Source organism: Astyanax mexicanus, chromosome 1 (genome assembly GCF_023375975.1).
Source record: "Astyanax mexicanus isolate ESR-SI-001 chromosome 1, AstMex3_surface, whole genome shotgun sequence".
In the NCBI taxonomy this organism is placed as follows: domain Eukaryota; kingdom Metazoa; phylum Chordata; class Actinopteri; order Characiformes; family Acestrorhamphidae; genus Astyanax; species Astyanax mexicanus.
Window position 1 is genome coordinate 10011121 of NC_064408.1, and position 21021 is coordinate 10032141.

The 21021-nt window shown below is 38.2% G+C and overlaps 1 protein-coding gene across 1 annotated transcript in view; it reads left to right on the forward strand.

The window, feature by feature from the left end:
* Positions 1-21021, forward strand: part of LOC103045649 (MOB kinase activator 3B) — a 68879-nt gene that overhangs the window by 16913 nt on the left and 30945 nt on the right. Inside the window, exon 2 of the mRNA XM_049464793.1 lies at positions 10592-11274. Within this exon, the coding sequence (XP_049320750.1) occupies positions 10857-11274 (418 nt within the window). The 5' untranslated portion in view covers positions 10592-10856. The remainder of the gene's footprint in view (positions 1-10591; positions 11275-21021) is intronic.

Here is a 21021-nt window from a genome sequence, read left to right on the forward strand (position 1 = left end):
CTCAGTCGTTCACATTCCTGCATACAGAGATTAGTGACTTTTCACATCAGAGAAACACGTGAAAATCCTACACAAGGATGACCCGTCATTATCACTTAGGGGCGCTAGTTAAAAACGCCAGTTGTCTATTAAGTTTCTAACCTTCATAAACATTTTAATGGGGATCCATTCAGAGTCTTTGTCTTTTGTCCCAACCGATTCCCAGAGTAGTGGATGAGTTACAGGTCTGTACTGATCGTGGTAAAATAGATAAGCCTGTGGATTTGTAGTTTTCTGTGGGCTACAGTGTTATAGTGGAATGTGCTGCAACTTTTTCTGTTCTGTTTAAATAGAGATTTTTCAGAGGCACACTCCAAACAGAGAGTTACGAGAATGACTGGTAAGTTGGCAGCACAGGAGACCAGAGAAACCCACAAATTTGACTATTTTCCTACTTAAAAATTATGATGACTGCAATATTACCATAGTTTAATGTGTAGTTTCAATGTTTAATGACAATTTTCTTTAAAACAAGCTTAAAAAATCGCTAGATGTTCATCTCAGTAGCTAGCTAGGTAGCTACTTAAATGGTGCAACAGTTGGAAGATGCTACAGCATTTAAGGTGAAACGGAAAAATAAAATAAAATGAAAGTTAATTAAAGGTAATTTCAGCTCCACATCACAGAGAAATTAAGGCATGGACAATAATAAATAATTGCTGCACCACCTGCTTCCTCTCTCATTTATATGATAAAGCCTTAAAGTTAACTAGTTAATCAGCAGCAGCAGCTAGGTTGCTGAACTTCAGCGCTCCTCATTCTTAAGAGGAGGATTTCACCCCCTTCCTTCTGTAATTCTGTTCCAAGTTGAAGGGTTAAACTCAAAAACTCGTAAGGGGTAGGTGTACAAAAGAGAAAAAGAATTGGTCCTACTTCTTTCTGGCGGCATATGATGGCATATTTCTTCTTTCCAAGTCGTTAAAGGTGGAATAATATGGAGCTAGACTACTGTTTATTTCCTTCATTTAAAAGTGTTGGTTGAAGCTTTCCCATTGTATTACATTATATAACGTTATATTCACGTTCAAATTCAAAAGCACATTGAGGCCTGGGTTTAAAGTAAAGTGTAAAGTGGTCTAATCTGGACATGAGCTGTAAATAGATAGACCATGTGATGAGCTTCAAGCACTAAACACAGCTCTGATTGGTCCGATTCTTTATCAGTGGCCTAAAGTCAGTGTTTTGTCTAGCAGGAGTATTGTATAAAAACATGCTGTCTTCACACCCACATCACTGCAGGGTCACAAGGTCATGACCTTAGACTTCAATGAGCTGCTTTTGGCTCATCAGTCTGTGATGATGTTTAGCCTCTGCTTGATTAAAGCTTCCGTGTATGAACGCACTATTTAGAGTCTCAGGAGAGTCAAAGCTCATCAGCGTTTTACAGCAGAACCAGCGCAGGAGACGTGCTGCTATATTTAGTGCTGCACTGTTTAGATTTCTTCCCTTTTTGATGTTTTGGTTCTTCAGTTTTCAGATGATCACTTGAAGAGAAAATCCAATTAGAAAGTTGCACTCAGACATCCAGTACAGTGTGTCTTTATTAGAGTGTATTTGCTGTTATAGATGTGTATATTTTATTATTGTCCTCCTTTTACTCTGTTCTTCAATACTCAGGACCCCACCGCAGAGAAAACCACCACAGAGCAGCTATTATTATTATTATTTGGGTGGTGGGTCATTATTATTCTCAGAACTGCAGTGATTAGCTCTGATTAGCATGGTGGTGAAGTATGAGTTGTTAGTGTGTGTTGTGGTGGTACAGTAAGTGGATCAGATACAGCAGTGCTGCTGGAGTTTTTAAACACTGTGTTTAATCACTCACTGTCCTACGCTCTATTAAACACCAGTGGCCCTATTTTAGCAGCCTTTAGGCAGTCCATCAACTACGCAAAATGCAGCTTGATTTATGACCTGTCAGTGAGTCTTTGCTATCATAATGACAGGAAAAGTACACATTTCATGGCTCCAAATGTGTAATTCTAACTAATTCTCTTAATTAATCATGAATTTGGGTGTAACATGCAATAAACCAACCTTTAAGAGCCAGGCGTGCTCTGTCTTTGGCAGATTGGTATTCTAATGGCACAGTGTTTCTGCTCTTCTCGGTAGAGGAAACTGATCTGCTCATTCATGCTGTGAAGGTGTGTGTCATTTATGGGAACAGTGTTTTCTTTATATTTTTATTTAATTTATTTATTTGATTTAGTTCATTATTTTATTTATTTAGTTTTATTTTGTTTCTACTGTTTATTTTCTTAATAATTTTAGGGTTATTTTAGCTACTTAAGTTTTTTAGTGTTCTATTATTTTCTATGTGTTCATTTTTTATGATTCTAATAATTTATCTCTTTATTGGACTGCTTTAAATTTTAGTCTGTCAACTTCCATCCTTTTATTCTGAATTTATTCCTTCTTTATTAAAGTATAGTTGTTTGATTTTTTTTTTCTAATTCTTTTGCCATTTAATTTTTAGTGTTTTGTTCCTTAAAAAATAAGTTTCTTATTTTAGCTTAACCTGATTAAATACTTTATTTTCATTTTAATTAAATGTTTTTCAGTTCCTTTTATTTGTAAATTCTCGGCTGCATTGAAATAAGGGTTACCCTCAGTGTATTAGCAAGTAAAAATGCAACTTAAGCTCTATTATTTTGCTTTTACAGTATTTCTTTATTAATACTGAATAATATCTCTAATAGCATGCCCTGATTGTTCTGACTGTACATAAACACACATGCAGTGCAGAAAGAGGCCATACGCCAGAAAGTTGCTTCTCTTTTGGGTGAAGCTATAAATCTTTCAGCGGTTCTTTTCCACTGAAAGCTTTTCCACACGACTGTAGAAAACATGTACATTTACTATGAGAAGTTTCTGTTTTTTTACAGTCAGTTCTGGCTTTTAATAAATGGTGTTATATGCACTGATGTACCAAAAATCATGGGACAGGAACTTACATCATGTTCCATGACATATGTCATGTTCCATGGAAGCTAATTCTAGCCTTTACCACATCATTACCACCCACTACACTACTTTTACTACTATTACACTACTATTAGACACCACTCAAACTCCCATGATTCTCGTCACCTTGCCATGAGCACACTGGCCAGTGTTCAGCCTCAATCACAAGATAACACCTCATAACATATACAGGTGTTAGTGTTTAAAGACTGTCTCCCTCTCTGCTCTCCCATGACATTTGGCATGCTAGTGTATTTAAAGAAATGTAGTTTTTATCCATTGTACCGTAAGTAACAGATTGCAGTAGTTGTGAAAAGTATGTATTATAGTGTTGTATAATATGCACAGGAGGCACTATTATATAAGAATCACATCATATAAATTATATTAATAGTTCAAGCTGATATTTTTGGTATACAGGTAGACACACCTTTTCACACCAGTTTCCAATTTTTTTTTCATTGTTTCAAATGTCATCCAAACTATGAAGAAAACATATGAAGTTATTTAATAAACATAAAGTTAAATAAACCAGAATATGTTTTATATTTTAGATTCTTCAAAGTGTTACTCTTGCTTAGACGTCTTTAACTTTACACCTCTTGGCTGGATTTTCTCAGTCAGCTTTATGAGGTAGAGTCACCTGGAGTTCAGGCTTTCAGTTAACAGCTGTGCTGAACTCGTCAAGAGTTAATTACTTTGATTTCTTGTCTCTTAATAAAGTGTTTGAGAGCGTCAGTTGTAAAGTAGTGAAGAGGTAGAGTTACAGGTATACAGTGAATAATAGCTCTATTTGAGTAATGTTCTAATCCAGATTATGTTAAGATGTTATGATAGAACTGGCTCTCATCAGGACCACCCCAGGAAAGGAAGAGCAAGAGTTACCTTTGTTTTTATAGGAAGTTAATCAGAGTTACCAGCCTCAGAAACCACAAATTAACAGCTTCAGAAAAACAGGCCGAGGAGTCTAAAAGCGGAGAGAGTGCGCATTTTTAGCGCAGAAAAACGGGCCAAAGAGTCTAAAAGCGGAGAGAGGGTGCATTTCTAGCGCAGAAAACAGGCCAAAGAGTCTAAAAGCGGAGAGAGTGCGCATTTCTAGCGCAGAAAAACGGGCCAAAGAGTCTAAAAGCGGAGAGAGGGTGCATTTCTAGTGCAGAAAACAGGCCAAAGAGTCTAAAAGCGGAGAGAGTGCGCATTTCTAGCGCAGAAAAACGGGCCAAAGAGTCTAAAAGCGGAGAGAGTGCGCATTTCTAGCACAGAAAAACGGGCCAAAGAGTCTAAAAGCGGAGAGAGTGCGCATTTCTAGCACAGAAAAACGGGCCAAAGAGTCTAAAAGCGGAGAGAGTGCGCATTTCTAGCGCAGAAAAACGTAATTAAGGAGTTTAATATTAAGAGACATCATGAAATTAAACATCAATTTGAAAAATCTTAGTTTACACAACACTGTCAAAGATAAAGATAGTAAGTCAAGTAAAATGGTGTGTAAATTAAAGTAATCAGGAAAAAGGTATTATTTAAAGTGGTATATTTCATTATTTGTTTCATTACGGAGTCTGTGGCCCGTGACTTCAAATATATTTCTCCTTCTGGCCCCCAACAAAAAAGTTTGGACACCCCTGGTTGAACACTTTTAAGTTACTCCTTATATTTTGACCAGTACTGTATATTAACACAAATAATAACTATACTAAGCATTTTTAAATATGTATAATAAGTAGTTCTCTGTGTATTGTCTGTAGTTTTACCTCTGCTGAACTTCAGTTTGAGTCACTGGAAGTCAGACAGTGCAGTTCAGGCTCCTGTTAAACAGCATTGTATTTGTCTGTCTGCTCTGCAGAAGGAGATAAAGAAAGGGGATAAACTCGTCACACTGCTTCATCTTTATCTGACCTTACAGATCAGGTTCACTTCCTCTCACCACATTCTTCAACACGACAATCGTCTCTCACAGTTTCTATCCAGGTTTTGTAGAACTGAGAATAGAAGTGTTTTTACTTTTTTAGCTGATTTAATCTGTAGTGTGATTAGCTGTGGTACTACGGTCGGGTCCAGCCACGTACAGGACCGTGACAGGTGGATCTCCTTAATGATAGGTCTGATCTGTAATCTGGGGCTGGATTCACAAGAACTTTACTAAGAAAAACAGTTGAAAAAATGTGAAAAGAGATAACCCATGAAAAAATGTCCTGACACCATTTATCCACAATACTCTGCACCCCACAAATTGTGTTAAAAATGGCAGAAATTGAAGCATTAATAGATTAATAAAATAAATAAGGCACTATGTATACACAATCCGTCAGAAATAGGAAAATAACACATTTTTATTAACGTGCTCAGTCTAATTCTGAAATAAATAAGCAATATACACCTAATTATAATAAACAGATTGCTCAGATTGAGAAAGCCAAACAAAAAAAACTCACTGGTCCTCCTGTTTTTTCAATTGCAGTCTGGATGCAAGAGTTTTATCACTAAGTAGTGATGAAGTGTGTAATATTTTTTTATATACGTCCCCCTGAGAAACGAATCTCGTCCAGATAGGGCTTTTTGTGTCACACGAAAATCTTTTATCTCTATTTTTGCATCTTTTTCTAATTTTTAACATAATGACATGTTAACATAATAACAAATCTGGCATTTGTAGTGCTGGGTGGTATAATGGTTCATACGGTATACTGTACAGGGATTTTGGACCGGTATGCATTTTTAACATACCGCTATACCACTAGAGGCGCTGCTGTGCATTGTGTAGAAGCACACAGTGTAGAACAAGCACACTGGAACAGCCCGCTAGATAACACTAGCCAGTTGGCATAACAAGCTCCCACAATGTAACGCGTTTTGTTGCATAGCGCACTCAGCAATTTATCCCCCAGACGAGCCCAGAAACAGCCCTGAGAACAGAATCATTTATTCAGCAAGTGACAAAACTCCATAAAACTAGATGATACGAGGTGAGCAGTAACTATAGCCCTGTTTAAATATATTAATACTGTAGCTTGATGGATAATTTTAATGCAAACTGAACTGAATGTATCTGTTAACTGGAGAAAGAAAGGAATTGTGGCTGATTTTTACTCTCTAATGCCTCTACTGGCTTGAACTATTTATTAAAATATTTTGTCAAGTAAAGGAAGTTGTGTTAAAGTTGTTGGCGTATCTCTGTTTAAGTTCTATTGTTTACATCCTGTAGCTGTTTTTTTCTGCTAATGAAGTCTATGATATGATATTTTCCTATATTGTGTAATTTTGTGGGACAAAATAAACCCAATAGTAGTAATCCGTTTTAATTTAAAGCCTTGGTGTTTTATATTATATGTACTCCTAACAGTACAGTAATTCACAAATTTATATAAAAGCCCAGTCATGCAAAAATATATAAATAAATAATAATAAAATAATAAAAATGTCCATGATATACCATGAAACCGTCAGAATTTTGAAAAATACCGTGATATACATTTTTTGTCATACTGCCCAGCACTAGTTTTTTTTTTTTTTACATTGTTTGAGATAGTTTATGATGAATGGGCCAATAGAAATGCTTGAAAATTACTTGACATTGAAATATACAAAAGTTTTGTCCTTCCTCTTAAAAGTTGTCATTTTCGAGCTGCATGATTTTTGAATGACGTTATGTTTGCTTGCCCTCTAGTACTGGGGGTCAAAAGACATGTGTAGAAAAGGAGGATTAACTACAACAAAACCAAGAATTGTCTTTCACTTAACACACTCGAGATCTCGAGCAGTGTGTGTTTGTGTACCACGCCTAAAGCACAGGTCCGACAGGTACGGGGAATTCCGACACTTCCCCAGCTTTAGCCAGAAGGTCAGACACCCCTCAGCGTTTCCCTGAAACAACACTTTTACTTTTAGTTCTTATTATTTCCTGAAGAAGGGAATTTTTATTTGTTACCTGTCGCCACTTCCCTGCTCGCTAATCAGCTCACAAACAGCCTACAAACATTCATTACCCCTAATGATGATCTAGTGATGACTGACATAGCAAATGAAATTCCACCCCGCCGTGGGAATACACAGAGAATACCTGAGAACTGTGTGTTTGCGCAACACCGATTTTACACACAAAACAACCATTTATTTCACAGATCCGCTCTGAGTCTGGAGCTGTGAGGCTCAACTCAATCCTGCAGACAAATGATGTTGGAAAAACTGATGCTACTCCAGTAAATTACAGCGTGCAGTAGATGCTTTTCAGTAAATGAGGCGTTTGAGGGTTGAGGTTTATGCTTTACTCTCACTATTGATGTTGTGGAGCTTCTGTGAACTTTAAAGGGACTGTATGTTGTTTTAAACTTATTTAACTTATTTAATTCTTCCCCTAAAGTCTTTTTTTTGAGCTTATACAGGAGTAAATTCAGCTATTCTACAATATCACACCTGTTTTTTCTTTTATATATATATATAAAAAGTATATATAAAATATAAAGTATATATATAAAAAAAATATATTTGTTTGGTTTTTGGGTTGATCTTTTGTCCTGCTACCAGCTTTCTGTAAAACTGCTTTGCAAAAAAAAATAGCTGTCCTGGTTATATAAAACTACATGTTACAAATGTTCTAAATGCACTTTTATTAAGAGTCAGCCTTAGATGAAAATGAGATACAAATAGGTGCTTCTCAAAAAAGAATTGAATATCATTAAAAAAAATTACTTTATTTCAGTAATTCAGTTTAAAATGTGGGACTAATATATTAGTATAAATATATTATATAATATATAAATATATTATATAGATGTATTACACACAGAGTGATCTATTTTAAGTGTTTATTTCTTTAATTGATGATAATTATGGCTTACAGCCAATGAAAACTCAAAAATCAGTATCTCAGACAATTAGAATATTATATAAGACCAATTATAAGTTTCTTTTTATTTTACCGAATTGAAAACCTCTGGAATATAATCAAGAAGAAGATGGATGATCACAAGCCATCAAACCAAACTGAACTGCTTGAATTTTTGCACCAGGAGTAAAGGCATAAAGTTATCCAAAAGCAGTGTGTAAGACTGGTGGAGGAGAGTTATTTAATCAAATATAGATTTCTGAAATCTTAAACTCTGAACTCTTCTGAACTCTTATGAATATGAACTTGTTTTCTTTGTATTATTTGAGGTCTGAAAGCTCTGCATCTTTTTAGTTATTTCAGCCATTTCTCATTTTTATGATGATATTTTTATTTGGAATTTGGGAGAAATGTTGTCTGTAGTTTATAAAATAAAACAACAATGTTCATTTTACTCAAACATAAACCTATAAATAGCAAAATCAGAGAAACTGATTTAAAAACTAAAGAGGTCTCTTAATTTTTTTCCAGAGTTGTTAGAGAGTTGTAGATTTTTTTGCTCAGTTAGAGCCGCCTAAAGTAAAAACTAAACACGGAGAGGCAGCGTTTAGCTACTACGCTGCTCTTAAATGGAACCAGTTAACAGAGAGCATTAGAAGAGCTCCAACACTAAACATGTTTAAATCCAGACTGAAAACCTACATGTTTGATCAGGCTTTCAGCTCAGCTTAAAACACTGCAGCTCCGCCCACTTTTATTCTGTAACGGCACTTTTATATTATGTTTTATTCATGCTTTATTCTTATTAATTCCTTGTTGTTCTTTTACATGTTTTTAATTTAATCCTCTTTGTTTTAATCATGTTTTAATCAATCATGCTTTATTCCTATTTTAGTTTTTATTTCCATTTTTACTGTTAATCTTTTACATGTTTTTTTTTTATTTGATTTCTCTGTGTATTTTCTAACTTGTAAAGCACTTTGAATGACCGTTGTGTATGAAAGGTGCTATATAAATAAACTTGCCTTGCCTTGCCTTGCCTTGCCTTTTATCCTTCCCATTCATTCGAATTTAAGTTGCCTTGCCATGAGCATGCTGACCAGTCTTTAGCTTCGCTCACATGATAAAACCTCACAACTTGGAGTATACAGGTGTGAACATTTCCAAGCCGTTTCCTGAGCCTGTGCTGTCCCATGACTTTTGGCACATCAGTGTATGTTCTTCTGATTTAAAGGCGGTCCTGAAGCGGATGCAGAGCGTTTGCAGTGTTTAACTGTGACTAACAGTGTGTTTTTTCAGATCCAGGGTCAGAGAGCTTTATTGGTAACTGCAGGGCAGATGAGCAACAGTGTGTATCAGCAGAAAGCTCCACAGCTGCCGGTGGAGTGGGAACAGGGCGGTTGTGTAATAGAAGTTATGGTATTACTGTCAGCTCAGGCATGGCGAGGCAGGACTCCTGCATGTGCACTGCAGGCCTTTTCTCTGTGCTGTTTGAACAGCAGTGCAGTGGGGTGATGGAATTAAGGTCAGGACTCCTCGCTGATGCACATCAGCGCTGTGTGGATGTGTATGTACACGCTCGGCCTCAGAGCGGAGGAGAGGTTTCTTCTAAAGTTAGAATTGGGAGAAGCTTCACTTAAACAGAGAGGAAAACCAGGTCACTGCATTAACTTTTATTGGATGCATCAACTTAAAACACTATACATAGATACACTATACTGATATGCCAAATATCTTAAACTGAGAAAAACTAAACCCTAAATATCTAATTTCATCGTTTTTTCATTCATTTTAAAAGTGCTCTGGTGATCTGGTATAACGGTGTTTTAGTCCAGTGGAGGAGTGGGATAGGCGATAGGATTTCTGCTCTTGAATTCGGCTCTTGAATATTTATACATGCAAACATATCTGATTGGCTGAAGATTATTTTTCCAATTAGTCAATTAGTGAGAATTTCTTTTTTTGTGGGCATGGTTCTTTTTTCAGTAGATTTTTTAAATCACCTGCTCTGTAAACCTGTAAATATCACTGTGTTGTCTAGTCTCTGCTTTAAAATAGCATAACAAGTTAATTTGTGAAATTAAAATTATTATGTATGAAACACCTCATATAAAATATAAGCTTGAAAACATGCTTTTTAATAATCAACACTGTCGATTATGACAGTTAATCGTTGCAATCAGGGCCAGTCCTGGGGGGGCTGGGGGGGGGGGGGGGGGGGGGGGGTCGTTGACCCCCAGCGCAATACGAGCAACAACTATTATTTTAATTATCTCTTAAAGTAAAATTCTGAACCAATCACGAAAACCCATTTTTCTGTGTAATGTGAAGATATTTACTTGCTTATTTCTGTTTGGCTCTGAGTAATATAAAAGCAGCAGACTGGGATATATAAGGGCAAATTAAACACTTTTTCCAGTTTAAACTGATTTCCAAAGGTAACGTTTGCTAAGTTGGGGTGATTTGTTGCTCAGTGTTACCTGCTTGTGACCCTTGTGTTGCTTAACTCTTAGTATTAGCAGCTAGCTAGCTATGCTAACTTAATTAGTAGCAGATAATGTCTCCCCCCCCCCCCCCCCAAGAAAAGCAGTCTAAAACCAGGGCTGGTTGCGGAAAAACTTGAAAGTTAAAGTTATTTTTTTTGTTTGTTTCAATTAATTTTTCAGTGGAACTAGTTTCATGACTTTGCTGTTAAATTGTCCCAAAAATCTTAACGATAATTACCTAATTCATTTGTATTAATCTCTTTTTTCTGTTTTGTTTTTTTTGCAGAAATGAGCATGCCATAACCCAAAAGATCACCATCGTCTGAAGAAACCTCAAGAAACTTCTTGTAACCAAGGCCAAGGCTTGGACCATATTGTACATCTGTCCACTGGGATAGCTCCACCCTATTCATATCTTTCCATCCATCCATCCATTCATCTACTCATTCATCCATTCACTCCATTCAACGTCCCTTCCTTCCCCTCCCTCTCCCACCCTGGTACCCATACATTTTCACCCCCCAGTTTTGATAGACCTTCACGCAGAAGGGATGTCCATCGCCCTCAAGCAAGTCTTCAACAAGGACAAGACCTTCCGGCCCAAGCGGAAGTTTGAGCCGGGCACGCAGCGCTTCGACCTGCACAAGAAAGCCCAGGCGTCGCTGCACTCGGGTGTGGACCTGCGGGCGGCCGTGCAGCTGCCGCCGGGCGAGGACCTGAATGACTGGGTGGCGGTGCACGTGGTGGACTTCTTCAACCGCATCAACCTCATCTACGGCACCGTGTGCGAGTACTGCACGGAGAAGAGCTGCCCCGTCATGTCCGGAGGACCACGGTACGAGTACCGCTGGCAGGACGAGCTCAAGTACAAGAAGCCCACGGCCCTGCCCGCTCCACAGTACATGAACCTGCTGATGGACTGGATCGAGGTGCAGATCAACAACGAGGACATCTTCCCCACCTGTATAGGTGAGTGGGACGGTTTTGGGCTGTGGTGGTTTATAAGCTGTGAAAAGATGTTTTAGAAAGCAAGCTGCCAGAACATTGATTATCTGGTTCTAATAGCACGTACAGGGGTTTGACACTGAAACTGAAACACCTGTTTTTAGACCACAATAATTTATTGTCCTGACGGACAGTTCTGGTGGAAACAGGAGAGTTGTGGTGCACATTGAATTCTGCGTGATTTGATCAGCCGTGGTTTTATGTTTTTGGATACAATCCGGGTTAGCACCCGAACATCCCTTTCAGACAGCTTCCTCTTACAGCCTCCACAGTTAATCCTGTTTGATGTGGTTGGTCCTTCTTGGTGGTTTGCTGACATTACCCTGGATACCGTGGCTCTTGATGCATCACAAAGACTTGCTGTCTTGGTCACAGATGCGCCAGCAAGACGTGCACCAACAATTTGTCCTCTTTTGAACTCTGGTATGTCACCCATAATGTTGTGTGCATTGCAAAATTTTGAGCAAAACTGTGCTCCTACCTTACCCTTCACACCCTGCTCTTACTGGTGCAATAATGTGCAATTAATGAAGATTGACCACCAGACTGCTCCAATTTAGCCATGAAACCTCCCACACTAAAATGACAGGTGTTTCAGTTTCATTGTCCAACCCCTGTAGGGTGGTAAGGTCAATAGAGTGGGATCTACTGTAGGTATTAGGCAGCAGATTTGCATTTATCAGTATCTAGCAGAAGTGGTCCAAGAAAGGACAACCGTTGAACCAGCAACAGGGACATGAGCACCTTGGCTCCAACCAAGGTCCAACTAAGGTCTTAGTTTATCTAAGCTTATATTCTGATACTCTGAAAGCAAGGGTTCATTGCTGACGTTCATTGCTATCTTGGCAAAGCACATGCACCCACACTCTCAAAAATAGGGCCCAAAGTGTTGCCTTGCCTCAGGGGAAAGCTAGGGAAAGCCTACATCTGTATAAGTTGTAAGGTGTTATCTTGTGAGTGAGGCTGAATACTGAAAAGCATGCATGGCAATGTGAAATTGTTTTTGCAAACAGTTGAGGACACGCATACATGTATGCAGTATGCCTTATTTTCCATGACATATGGCAAAAGTCATGGGATGCGGGTACCAGTTCCTGGCCCATGATATTGGGCATGTCAGTGTATAAGCTGATATTCTGAAATCAGTGGTACTAATAGAGAGTGTATCCTTCCTTTGCTGTAGAAATTGTATCTTTTATTCTAAGAAGGCATGTAGGCTGTGACATTGCTGTGAGAATTTGATTGCATTCAGTCAAGAGTGCACCTATAAATCATTGTTATCAATGGGTGCATCTTAACCCTTGTGTGGTGTTCGGGTCTGTGGGACCCGTTTTCATTTTTCATCAAATTAAACAAAAACAATTTTTTTCTAATTCAAACTCATTGGCATTGGCTAATTTTTTGTGAAAAACACATATCAAAACACATTTTTGATAAACACACACTGTACACCCCCCCTACACATTTATATTACATACAGTATGTTTGGTCAAGGGCTAATAAACATTGCTTCATTTGTAAATTTGAAACTACACAAATTTTCCACTCATATCTTGAGTTTAATTCATTTTCTTTTACATTTTATTAAAAAACTAATAAAAAAAGAGTAGCACTTTTTAAAAGAAATGTAACATAAGAAAGGTAAAGGGCAAATATTAACCATGTAAGCTGTTTATATTGCTTACAATTGAGGTGAAGCAAGCATGTGTAAAGCATTTTAATGTAAAATTGCTTAATTTTGCTGAATTAAATACAAGTAACAAAGTAAACGAGTAACAAAAATATGAACAACACACAAGGGTTAAGCAACTGTATTATTTACAGTATAGACTCTTATAAGAGTCTTAGTTCAGTCCACTGTTTTAGATGGTCTATTGTGTGCATGCAAACTTAAATAAATGAGCCATAAGGATGAAGATGACCTTTTTGGTGGCTTCCAGGCAAAGGCCACTGAAGTCTTGTTTGAATAAAAGCTGGGGAAGACACTGCCTGAGGTTATAAGCAGCCATAACTCAGTGGCAGCTTTCATTAGGACACTGTCTGAAGGACTGGCCGCTTTCATCTTGACATAAAACACCAGACTTGAGCACTACTCAGCATCACCAGAGGCCAGACACACACAGGACACACCTGTGATCTGTCAGGTCACACCTGTTCATCACAGGCATGGTCTGACAACAAAGACAAATGTATTTGTGTATAATTAGCATTGTTAGGACTACAGAAGTGAAACAGGACTGAGGCTTTGTTCATAGTGCAGGGCTAATTAGATACATTTCTTAAATCTGACGCATTGTCTTATTGTTTTTTCTTTGCTGGACATGGATTGGTAGTGAAAAATTAACTTACTTAAGCAATAATACACTCGATGTTCGTGCTATAATGTGTAATATTGGCACCGCAGTGCTGCGGTCGTAGGCACGAGGAGTGCCTACTGCAGTCTTCAAAATGATAATTATACACAAATACATTTGTCTTTGTGGTCAGACCACATCAGCATCACCCAGATGAATATATGTTATAGCAGGAACCTCGAGTGTATGATTGAGATTATACCACAGTTCCATTATTGCTTATTAGTGAAGGTTTTTGAGTTAAAGAGGATGAAAAAATATGATCTGTTTGGTTATTAAAAACTCCGTAAGTTAAAATATTTCTATTACTGCTCTGTTTGTAGCTGCGCTGTTGTAAGTGCTGCATTGTTGCTAGGTTAGCGTGGTAGCCTCTATTATCGGCCATTTCAGTCAAAATTGCAGAAATCCAAGCTTACTGTAAATAAACGTAAGAGCTTTACTCACCTAAATAAAGGGTTTACAGGAGAAAAAATGTGTAGATTAAAGTCCAGCGCTCGTTTGACTTTGAAAGAAATTGTTTTGTTTTTTTTAAGAATTAAAGTTTAGTTTATTCGGCACCCCAGCAGCAAGACCTGCGAAATGACAAGGGTCCCCTATTTTCGGCCACATTACATTCAGCTTAAAATACCCTATATTGACTGTAAAATATATACACTTAAGCTTTTATTTTAGTAATAACAGCTCTTAACCTGATATTGGTGGCTGATAATGTGTGTAATAATGCATATTTTTGAATCGCTGGGCTTATTTATTTGTGGGACCGCATTTCTGCACTGTGCCTCTATGGGATCCAGCGGCTCCCAGTGGTGTAGGGCTGCCACAAACGATTATTTTTATAGTCGACTAATCACTGATTATTTTTTATGATTAGTCGACTAATCGGATCATACGTTAATTGAATATAAAACACAGTTTATCACAATAGAATGCAGCTGCTATTATACAACCAACATTAGATTTCAGCTATATGCTAACTAAAAATAAAAACAATTAAAATCATAGTTCATTAAACCTTTAATGAAATATGCAGCTTGTTGTAACAGACAATTATTTTACTGTTTAGCATAAAGTGTAAACAACTGTGTAAAATAAGGATAAGGCACTGGCATTTATGAAACATCTCAACCGTGAGGTTGTTTGAACTATTATGAAAAAAAAGTATATTAATAAAAAATGCCTCTCTGTCCAGATATTGTGTACATTACCGTACACAGGGCAGCGGTCTGCACAGATCTGATTGGCAGAGGAGAGCGTTTGGTGATTTTACACCACACATGACTGATCTGTGAGTTTACTGCACCGAAAAGCACTGAAAACAGAAGCCACTGTCAGAATGAAATCCTTCTCTGTAGTTTATCGGTTTGGGACGGCATTTGTGACAACGTCTGGGTCCGGATCCGGATCGCGGTCCGCCTATTAGTGACCTCTGTTTTAAAGCTATCAAGATGAGTAAGTTAAGTACTAAGTTAACGCTCTGTTTACGCTAATTTTAGCAGCTAAATAGCAATTTAGCTTCTTCGTCATTTAATCAGCCACAACATGCCTCCTTTTCAGGTGCTCGTGCATCGCGGTTGTGCTGCCGAGGAAGGCAAGTTCTTCATTGCAGATATTGCATTGCACGCGTTTCACTTTTATTTTCTTGGTGATCCCACACTTTTGAGTTCTGTAGCGGGGTAGCCATGAAACCAGAGCCTGTCTGTATAATGTCCTGAGATGTCGTCCACTACCTACCCCGGTTTCCACTACTGCGCATGTGCGTCCAGGACAGAAAGGCAGTCGCAGCAGTTTGGAGAGAAAAACAAAGAAAAAAAAAAAAACGACTAATCGACTATTAAATTAGTCGTCGACTATTTTAATAGTCGACATAATCGTGGCAGCCCTACAGTGGTGTATAATGACATCATGCACATTTGGTTTGTATTTGGCTTGTAAGCGCAGCATCGTTGCTAGGTAACCTGTATATGGCAGAGTAATACATGGAGAGCTTCAGTAACAGTGCATTGTCGGCTGATAACAGTACTCACAGAACTCCTCTCAGCCAATCACATTGCATGGTCAGACTTAACTATCTCCCAATACCCTCAGAACGAAGTTATAATTTGGCCTACTAAGCATTTTATCACTTTATTACTTGTTAACAGATAAGTATCTACAGAAAAAAGACAAACCAGTTATTCAAATATGTATTGCTTATTAATTTCTGTAATAAATGTAAAGATTATAGTAAGGATAAAATGTTTGCTGCCAGCAACAATCATAATTTTGTAGACAAAGAGGTCTTTTTTTAGGCATTTGTAAATCCTTACATAATCCTTTTTTTATTTTATTTTATACCAATTTTCTCCCCAATTTACAAGACTGATTACCCCACCAATTCAGATGAACTCCCACTATCACTAGCAATACCAGGAGGGTGAAGACTAGCACCTGCCTCCTCCAATACATGTGAAGTCAGACTCCGCCTCTTTTCCAGCTGTTGCTGGGGATGCGGATTTCATTTTTCAGCAGGACTTGGCACTCTGCCAACACTACCAAAAGTACCAATTGATCTTCTATAATATTCCAATTTTCTGAGACACTGATTTTTTGGGTTTTCATTGGCTGTAAGCTTCATAATCATCAACAATAAAATAAATAAACCCTTAAAATAGATCACTCTCTGTATGTAATATATCTATATAATATATGAATTTCACATATTTCACTGAAATAAAGTAACTTTTCAATGATATTATATTTTTTTTAATGTGCCTGTATGTGCATCAATACAATACAATAAAATAAAATATTGATATATTGTCCAGCTGTATTTAAATACATAAAAGTTTTGTACATAAATGTATTTCAAACAGTGTCATAAACCATTAGCAGATGTATATATATATATATATATATATATATATATATATATATATATATATATATATATATATATATATATATATATACAGTGCTGCTTGAAAGTTTGTGAACTATTTGAGTGGTTTATATATATATATTTTTTTTTTACCAAGATTCTCTTATTTTATCATTACCGGTTTTTGTATATGAAATGTTAGGTTTATGTTAATCGATTCCATTTACTTCTTTTGAGGGAAATGTGTGAGTTGCAAGCAGTCTACATGAAACATGGAATCAGAGCATGTGCAAAAGTAAATGAACCACAGCTGCACTGGTAAAGTCAATTACGTAAAAGACTCAGGTGAAACACATGTGAGTGCTTAAGTAATCAATTTAGCAGACCAATCAAATGAGACATCCTTGGGAAAGGTTTTGATCCACACTGGTTAAAAAGGAGAGGAAACCAACCAAACCACTGTTGTGTCAAGGCATAGAGAAGAGATCAACCATGCCGAGAGGAAACGAGACATCTGAGGACATCAGAAAGAAGGTGGTGACAGCCCATCAGTCTGGGGAAAGATACAAGAGAATCTCCAAAAGATTCCAGCTTCATCCATACACTGTAAGACACATAATTTACAAATGGAGGGCACTCAGCATCACCGCAACTCTGCCCAGAAGTTGACGGCCATCAAAACTAACACCAAGAAGCACCAGAAAAATAATAAGGCAGGTAAAGGCCAACCCACGCATCACCTCCAGAGTGTACATGCGTCTACAATCTGGCGAAGTATCAAAAGACACGGCACTCATGGGACAGTTGCTAGAAGGAAACCTTTGGTCTCAAAAAAGAACAAAGTTGCCCGTTTAAACTTTGCCAGAGAGCAGTTTGACAAACCAGAGGATTTCTGGAAGTCCAAACTTGAATTAACTTGAATTAACAGGCGCCATTTTTGGAGAAAAGTCAACACTGCATTTATAGAGAAGAGCCTCCTCCCAACAGTGAAGCATGGTGGTGGAAATGTGAAAGTCTGGGCCTGCTTTTCTACCTCCGGACCCGGGCGACTTCATATTATCCAGGGAACCATCAATTCCCAGGGATATCAACAAATTCTTGACCAGAATCTCCTGCCATCAGTCAGGGAGTTGAAGCTGGGACAGAAATGGATTATGCAACAAGACAACGACCCAAAGCATTCCAGCAAAACAACCAAGGAATGGCTTAAGAGAAAGATGATTCGCACTCTGGATTGGCTCAGTCGAAGTCCGGACCTCAATCCCATAGAAATGCTGTGGCAAGATCTGAAGCTTGCGGTACATGCCAGATGTCCCTCCAACCTCGCTCAACTGGCGGAGTTCTGCAGGCAGGAGTGGACAAAAATCCCAAAAGGCAGATGTGAGACACTCATTTGTGGTTACAGGAGACGCTTGGTTGAAGTAATGGCTGCAAAAGGAGGTGCCACAAGCTACTAACTAAAAGAGTTCACATACTTTTGCACTTGGAAGATTTAAATTTTTTTTGAGAGATAAAATAATTTTGTTGAATAAATAATGGAAATATCTATATTTTTTTTCTTTGTGTCCCTTATTTGGAAAGTCTGCTTTACAATTTGGCATTTGGATGTTCATTTCATATGCTTATTTTATTTTTTCTTTAGAAAACAATGACCATGTTTGGGTGGTTCACAAACTTTCAAGCAGCACTGTATATGTAAGACTTTGAGGCTTGTATTTTTGTGAGGAAAGCAGTCTACACAGTTTTAGCCAGGTGGTTATAAGCTTTCATGTCTCATATATGCAGCATTTTAGCTAAATATTGTATAAATATGGTTTTAAAATCTCTGAGCAATCTCTCTGAGTTCTAAACCCTGACCACAGCCGCCTCACTCCGGCGGGCGCTCTGCCGTTCCTCCATTCCCTCATTCTGAACCGGCCCAGAGGCTGTGAGGTATAGCTAACCTGAAACACTATCACCCACAGCCTGTCAATAATTCAGAGCCATCAGATCCCCCCGAGACCTGCCCTTCAGTCCTACCAGTCACCCCCCTGCAACCCGAACCACTGGCTCAGGTGCCAGCGCTGTGAAGCAGGCACAACAGTGCTAAAACAAAGGCCTCGCGCTGGAGACGGCTCAGTATAAATGTCCAATCATGACATCACTGACTGAAACGACTGTAGCTTTCAGCAGAATCACGCTATTAAATATCAACATAAATTACATTTACTCTGAGACTGCTTCTGAAATTCGATTGGCTGAGTTACAAAAGGTTATTAATGGTAGTAAAATGAATACTCAGTATACACACCATGACCAAACACATCTGATTGTGTAATTATATGCCAGCTTATTATCGTTTTTTATTATAATCTCATATATATTTTTATAACACCAATAAATCAACCTCAATTTAATGAAATATCATAATATATTAGCTCTGCTATCTAATATATAATATATATTGAAAATGTTCACCTCATTTTAGGGAGATTGTAGCTGTAGGGCATGGCTGATTTTACCAAATTGAAAACCTCTGGGACTGTTTCTTTCTTTCTTTCTTTCTTTCTTTCTTTCTTTCTTTCTTTCTTTCTTTCTCTCTTTCTCTCTCTCTCTCTCTCTCTCTCTCTCTCTCTCTCTCTCTCTCTCTCTCTCTCTCTCTCTCTCTCTCTCTCTCTCTCTCTCTCTCTCTCTCTCTCTCTCTCTCTCTCTCTCTCTCTCTCTCTCTCTCTGTGCTGTAAGCATGGTATAAATTATTCAGTCCCGATGCGTACTCCTCAGCCCAGCCCAAACCGCCCTCTGTTTGTATTAGGAAAAAATGCATTATTCAGAGCGGCTGGAAGAAAAGGCAGAGCGGAGGAGTGGTGCGTATGATGAGGCCGATTCCAGCCGTAAAACAATGCAGCTCTGTGTAAAAGCTCCGACCAAATGGAGCTCGTCCAGCAGAGCCCAGCCCACACTCACTACTTAAACACAGTGCCGGCCTTCTGCAGCGCTGAGACTGACTTCATACATCCCTGGGAAATTAAAGAGACCACTTCTGTTTCTCAGATTTTGCTATTTATAGGTTTATGTTTGAGTAAACTGAACATTGTTGTTTTATTCTCTAAACTACGGACAACATTTCTCCCAAATTCCAAATATAAATATTCTCATTGAGACGATTCATTTTTTGCACAAAATTAAAAAATGGCTAAAAAAAACAAAAAAGACGCAGAGCTTTCAGACCTCAAATTATGCAAAGAAAACAAGTTCATATTCATAAAGTTTTAAGAGTTCAGAAATCAATATTTGGTGGAATAACCCTGGTTTTTAATGTTCTCCTCCACCAGTCTTACACACTGCTTTTGGATAACTTTATGCCACTCCTTCAAGTACTTCAGCCTGGTTTGATTTTTAAGTGTTCTTTTATTTTAAAAGTGTAAAACACTAATTACAATTAGTACAAACAATATGAATTTAAAAATAGTGCTTTTACATCACTTTGTTCATAAAAAAACATCTATAAAGCTCTTCTCAGAGTCTAGTGTTATTTTTACATTACATTACATTTAGTGGGCGCTTTCATCCAAAGCAACTTACAAATAATGATGCACATTTAGCAATAGAGGACATAGAAGTTTAAGACAAAAACATTTTTGACAGGGCCCAGAATAGGCCAAGGGGTAATACTGGAATAGAAGCGTGAAGGAGGGAAAGAAAGAAATTGAGGTTAGAAGTAGTTAGTGTGTTAGAGGTGTTAGGAGAGTAAGTGCTCTTTGAAGAGCTCTGTCTTCAGGAGTTTATTAAAGATAGTGAGAGATTCTCCTGATCTGGTAGTAGAAGGTAGTTAGTTAGAGGTGTTAGGAGAGTAAGTGCTCTTTGAAGAGCTCTGTCTTCAGGAGTTTATTAAAGATAGCGAGAGATTCTCCTGATCTGGTAGTAGAAGGTAGTTTGTTCCACCATTGGGGAACTCTGTATGAGAACAGTATGGATTGTTCTTTGCTTTGTGTGAATGTTTGTTTGGTAAAGCGAGGCGTCGTTTATTGGAGGAGCGCAGCGGCCGGGAGGTAGCGTAAGCCTTCAGGAGTGAGTGCAGCTAGGGAGGAGCTGTTCTGTCATCACCTTGTAGGCGATTGTAAGAGCTTTGAATTTGATGCGAGCAGCAACTGGTAGCCAGTGGAGGTCAATGAGCAGCGGGGTGACATGTGCCCGTTGGTTTTGGCTGGTTGAAGACCAGACGTGCTGCTGCATTCTGGACCATCTACAGTTGTTTTACTTGCAGTAGTCGAGGCGTGAGGTGACCACTGATTGTACCAGGAGTTGGGTGGCCTGTTGTGTTAGAAATGGTCAAAATTTTCTGATGTTGTAACAAAGCGCAAAGCGGCAGGATCGAGCAACTGAGGCCACATGGTGTGTAAAGGAGAGCTGGTCATCAACCGTAACACCCAGGTACCTATAGCAACCTTTGTCGGTGAGAATGAGAGAGAGTCGATGGTTATGGTGAATTTGTGCTGAATGGATGGTTTTGCTGGTGTAACC